The sequence below is a fragment of the Echinops telfairi genome, unplaced genomic scaffold, assembly GCF_000313985.2.
Source record: "Echinops telfairi isolate 266 unplaced genomic scaffold, ASM31398v2 ScPeMD7_4;HRSCAF=17, whole genome shotgun sequence".
In the NCBI taxonomy this organism is placed as follows: domain Eukaryota; kingdom Metazoa; phylum Chordata; class Mammalia; order Afrosoricida; family Tenrecidae; genus Echinops; species Echinops telfairi.
Genome location: NW_022103900.1, coordinates 34,766,026 through 34,772,025, shown reverse-complemented (window position 1 = coordinate 34,772,025; position 6,000 = coordinate 34,766,026). Strand labels below are relative to the sequence as shown.

The window sequence follows — 6,000 nt, the reverse complement described above, 5'->3', positions numbered from 1 at the left end:
CAGCAATTCCTCTTTGTTACATTCCCCTTGATCATGCCCTACCAGGCCTCCCACACCCACCTCACCACCAATTTGGATCACTTGTTTTTCCCTTTCAGACTCTTCCTTCATCTGTTGTATGAGTGCAATCATCATTATTTTAAATTCCTGACCTAGTAACTCCATAGCTGGTTCAATTTCAAGCATTTCATTTAGGTCTGCTTGGTGTTAAGCTACTTTTGTCTGGTTCTCTTATTTTGTTGTGTGAACCAATACTTCTGTTTTTCCTTGATGTCTTGGGGTCACTATCAGGGGTGCCAGGAAGGTGGTGTTATTATGTGGGAGTAGTTAACTCTGGTAGTGCACTAGAGGGGTGGTAGTTTATATTAAGTATCTGGAGGAGTGGGTTAAATTAGGTCTTGGTGAGGAGATAAAAATGGAAGAGGAACTGTTAGAGGAGGGAGAGATAAAGGAAAATGTAAGCAGAATAGGGGAAGGAACAAGTGGTATTAATTGATAAGTTAAAAGGAAAGGATATTAGACTAAAAACTGCCCTGTTTTGTAATTATGGAGAAATAGGTAATAATGTTTGAGAGAAAAAAGGAAAAAATTGTAAGTGTAGGGTCAGCTTTTGGTTTTATGAGGATGAGAAGGAAAGAGAAGGTGTAACGAGAAGGAAATGAAGAGAAAAAAGATATGTCAAAAGGGCTGTGAAATAAAAGTTCAGATATTAAAATTAAAGAAGGAAAAAGTGAGAAACAAAAATAGGAAAAATAATAAAAGCACAAGAAGCACAAGAACTATCCATGCATGTTTGGATGGGCTCCGAAATTTTCCCAGGAGCTTTGCCTTTGATATAGGTGCTAACTTGTGGACTGATGTGTTGAGCGACTAGAAAATAAAGTATATTGAAAGCAAAAAGGTAAAGTAATTATTTTTTTCTATCTTTACATAAACTAACACATGGCGAAATACTGATAGGGATGATTTATAAGAATAGTGCACAACTTTGTTTTAAAGTGGGGGAGGGTATAGGAATGATAGAACACCGAACAAGAACAATACCAACAAAAGAACAGCTGGGTCTAGACTTTGTCCTGGGGGCATATGAGGACTGTGTGGAGCTGAAATCTTTTGAGCAGCTGTGAACAGTGTCTGGAAGTATGTTGTCTTACTACTTTGTTGGTTTTTAGCATTTCAGGGTAGGGTTGAGATTAAGGTTAGGGGAATAATTTTGGTGTCTAGTATAGCTGAGAGTTCTTTATTCTGATAATCTAGGTAAATTATATTCAAGGCATAGACTTCTGGTGGATCAGGTCAGAATGGAGTTTGCTCTTATTGGATGATGGAGGTGACCCATGGGGAGACAGGTAGGTGGGGTCTACCTGCCATCTACCCAGGTAGGTGGTCTAGGAGGGTGAAATGTTGCAACACCCTACTCAGAGGGCAGATTGCTTATCTGAGTGGCTTTGGGTGCTGACCAGGGACTGGAGTCATGGGACGACCAGTGAATAGCTGGGTATGTGAACCAGGAGTAACTTCTGGTCCCTGGGCCTTAGTCTCTATTTCATACCCAATCTCCCTTCCAGTGCTTTGTAAAACCTCAAGTCGCTGTTTCTACTTGTATTGTGCTGCTAGCACCTTGCTAATAGACTGTGTGCTATCTGCTGATAAAGGAGTTAAAAAAACCGAACAAACAAAACAATGCCAGAGAATTGCCCTGTCTTAAGATGGGGGGCAGTCTCTGGGATATCCTTTTTTTAAAATTCAGAATTGACTTGTTGGTAGTGAGGAATTGTTTAAACAGTCCTGGAATCTTGGAATCATTTTCTCTGAAAAGTGTCAGTAGAAATTTCCTAACGGAACACCTACTTTTCTGAATTTTACTTGTTCTCTTTTTCTTCCATTACAGTCGGTCCGTTTACTTTTGCCCTTTTTTGATTAGTTTGAATGAGCAACAGTCTCTTAAAAAATTACCCCTCCCTCTAAGTTTTTAAATTAATTTTCGTGATGATGGGGCTATAGGTTAGGTATTAAACTGTTGGGTGGACCTTTCAAACCCACCGATGGTTCCACGGGAGTAAAACGAGGCTTGCTATGTTCATAGCGTGTCCAGCTTTGGAGCAGACTTGCGCCTGCACAGAAGTGTTTGGTCTGCTGTGGTGGATGTTCTTGCTCTCCTTCTGTGATCGTCACTGCTCAGACAGCTTTACTTTTTCATGGTTACATTGTTTTGTGCATTATCCACCAATTAATACCACTCCTTTTCCATAAAAATTATTTTATTTATTAATGTTTCTGTTACTGTTCAAATGTTGCTTACTATACCAATGCTACAGTTTTTCTTATTAATTTTTATTTCTAATGATTATTTTCAGCTTTTATCTTTACTAATGACATTTCTACTGTTTTGATTTATTTCCTTGCTCTTTTATAACTCTTTAAATATCCTTAGTAATTTGTCTTGTGTTTTAATTGACATAAAATTTACAACTATGAATTTTTCTCTATGCACTATTCTAGCAATATCCTTCTTTTAAAACAACCCTAAAATTTCAGTTTGTATTCATTTGGTAGCTAAAAATAATTTAATAATGAATTTGGTAATAAATTTCCCTGGTAATTGAGTCTTCTTTTTCTTCTGTGTTTTGTTATTAATTACTAGCTTTTGGATTGGAGTAAAAAAACCATAGTCTATAATATATCCACTTGGGAAATATTTGAATTTTTTGTAGTTAGTGTTTTTGTTAATATTTTATGAGCACTTATAAAGAAGCTATAATCTTATTTTCAAGGTTTAACATTAAACATGTATCAGATGTATCTTCCTAATTATTTTAGGATTGCTTATGTTATCAAAAAGCTTTGTTTTCTTTATCTGTCTTGGACTGGGAGAGGTTAATATTACCTTTTATACAAAATGTTTTAATTTTCCCTTTGCATCTCATGCATATCCCTCAACTGTTTGTCCGTGGAGGCTTGCACGTTGCTGTGCTGCTGAACAGTTTCCAGAGGAACTTCCAGGCTAAGATGGACTTTGAATAATGACCTAATAATTACTTTAGAAAAGCAGTCAACAAATACCCTATGGATTACAATAGTCCAACCTGCAACCGATCCCAGGAATAGGACAGGCCTGGGCATTGTGCTCCTTTCTTGGTGATGGGTGGCCATAGGCACACGAAGTCAAAGGCAGCTAATAACAAGAAGTTATAATTGATAAATTATCTCACATAAATTGAAAAGTCATTTTAAATGTATGTTTTTAGAGGATTTTTGTTTGCTGAATTAAACACATTACCTACTTCACGACCAGGGCTCTAAAATAGCTAGTAATATAGATAAATAATTTTTATTCATACTTTTGAAAGAATTATAAGTAGAAACTTTTATACTATGTAACTTTATCTGCTTAAGTATTTGATAACACACATGATAAATCATTTTAATAAGCAGACCCCAAATTTTTGTATTAATTGGAATTCTTCTTGTAGATCAAAATATCTAATGTTTTTATTTATATTTCAGGTTAGTGGGATGGTTTGGCCATGAACTCAACAGCAGATTTAAAATGGATAACAGTAAGTATATTTAATTTTATTTCACGAGTCGTTTTTTTTAAACTTTATTTCAACTTTTATATTTCAGTCTTTGTAATATATGCAATACCACATGCACCATGGAGAATGAACTTTGAAAATGTTACTGATGATTCTTAAAATAAAAATGACATTTCCACAGTGTTTCTAGAATTTGCGTGATTTTGAGTCTCTCCCTTTGTAGGGATTGATGAGGGAGTGAACTCTAACATGCATGAAAGCTGTTCATCTCCCATCAAGAACCTCAACATTGGGAAGGGGAGAGGAGATGGTTTAAAAAATAGTTCTACTGGTTTATAATTTATTCATCATATTAAAAAGAGTTGTACAATCATCATCACAATCAATTACAGTGCTATCTGTCTGATTACAAAGCTACTCACATCCTTGGACTATGATCAGAGTGTATTTACCAGAGGCTTAAACTACACGGGGACCCTGAAAATGGATTTTTGGGCTTCCATCACCATCCATAACTTTCTGCAAACTGGGTGTCAAGAATTTAAGCTCTGATACCATTTCCCCCAACAATTTTGGATTTTATTATTTATAATCCTTAGGCCATAAGAAGCCATGTGTTTCTTCCATGTGGATTTAGTTGATGCCTCAATTAGCTGATTAGTTGAAGACAAGCCTTTAAGGCCTTAGATACTATTCTTTTTATTAGTTGAGCACCATTTGATTTCTCTTTTCTAAAGCACCCATATCTTCAGTGATAGCTTCACGAGGGTGAGAATCAAGTAGAGCCACTTCATAGACTGATTGTTCATGTAATATGACTATGGTTAAGTGTGAGTTCAAAATCCATTCATATATCTATGTTTTATGTATGTTCCTGGTTCACTTTAGAGACACTATTATCATTTTATTAGAGAACATCCCCATGGGACATAATGTGATTCGATTGATAGTACCATTAGTTTAGCCAATGCTATAGAATTTAAAACACTTTTGAAAAAAGAAAAGTATGTATGTATAGGCCAGTTGTTTAGACCACAATACTTTAATTTTTAACTTGTACAGATTAAATGCTTACATTACTGGTCACTGTTTACACAAACAATGAGGGTTGTTACCCTAGTAACACTTTAAATAGCACTCCTTCACAAAGGCCGAACCATGCATATTAGACTACATGCTATTTAAAAATCAAAGCTGCATGGTAGTCATGGACCAGTGAATGCCTCTAAAACAAGAGATCTGAACCAACGTCCAATGACCAGCAAGTCTGTAACCTTGGGATAGCCTTCACCGCCTCTTCTCACACTGGGGTTTTTCAGCCTTAATTCCAAGGGAGCAGTTCAGTTCCTGAAATCTACTACAGGTAAGTTTGAGGTAAAATCCAGTCCACTCTTAATCAGCTCCATGTGGTGTGGCCTATGAAGGATGCTGTGCACCTGTTAAGGACAGAATCTAAAGTCCCAGTATTTATATATAGCATGTGGCTGGATAAACACTAGGTCAAAAGTGTCCAGTTAGGAGCATAATATTGGGCATATTCTCCTCTGGCTAGGTGTCAAAACCAGAGAAACTGGAGTAAGAATCCTAGTTTGTTGCTTAATAATTGTGTGATTGTGTATAAGTTTTAACCTTCAAATGTGCATAATAATATTTCCCAGGGTTTGTTTTGAGGATAAGACAAGTTAGAGAATTTAAACACATAACCCATTGTGGTATAATCAATTCTAACTCTAAACATCTCTCTGTGACAAAGTCTCATGCCTATAGGGTTTTCCAGGCTATACATCTTTATGGAAAGTGACTGCCACATCTTTGTGCCACATCTCTCTTGATTGTCGGCAGGTAATCAAACTAGCTAAGAGCTGAACACTAACTACTGAGTGACGGGACTGCATGTGGAGGGACGCAAATCTTTATGGGAGCAGACAACCTCATATTTCTTTCACCAAGAGGGTGCTGGATTTGAACCTCTGACCCTGCACTTAGCAATTCAATGCTTACCTCACAGTGCCACCCAGGTTCCTTTATGAAGCACTTAGTAGTACTCTAATAAATATTCACTCTCTCTTTGTAACTTTGGCCACATACTCAAGAGTTTAGCAATCCACCTAAGCGTTTAAACCCCAGTGGACATAAATGAGAATAAATCACGTAGAAGACTCACAAAATGCCCAATTTCTTTTTCTTAGATGGCTCGATTTCTGAAGCCCCTGGGATAAATAAAGAATTATAAGTGATTGCTTAAGTTCAACTTAAACATGATCCTTTAGCTTGCTTCCAACCCTGAGATATTATAAAATATATTTGTATCTGCAACTTGAGTGTAAAAAATTGAGTTGGGTTATTCCAGTCAAAATAGGACCTCATGCTTTATCTTGGCTGCTAAAATAATTACCTTTGCTGTTACATCAGGTACTTAACTATTTTCAGATGAGTTTTCACATCTGTAACTGAAGGAACA

The 6,000-nt window shown here is 36.4% G+C and overlaps 1 protein-coding gene across 6 annotated transcripts in view; it reads left to right on the top strand.

Annotated features, from left to right (window-relative positions):
• KYNU (kynureninase) overlaps nucleotides 1-6,000 on the top strand; it is a 149,421-nt gene that overhangs the window by 118,491 nt on the left and 24,930 nt on the right. For all 6 annotated transcript variants that reach the window (XM_045299005.1, XM_004703840.2, XM_045298987.1 and 3 more), the window contains exon 11: nucleotides 3,508-3,560. In XM_045299005.1, coding sequence (XP_045154940.1) covers nucleotides 3,508-3,560 — 53 coding nt within the window. The remainder of the gene's footprint in view (nucleotides 1-3,507; nucleotides 3,561-6,000) is intronic.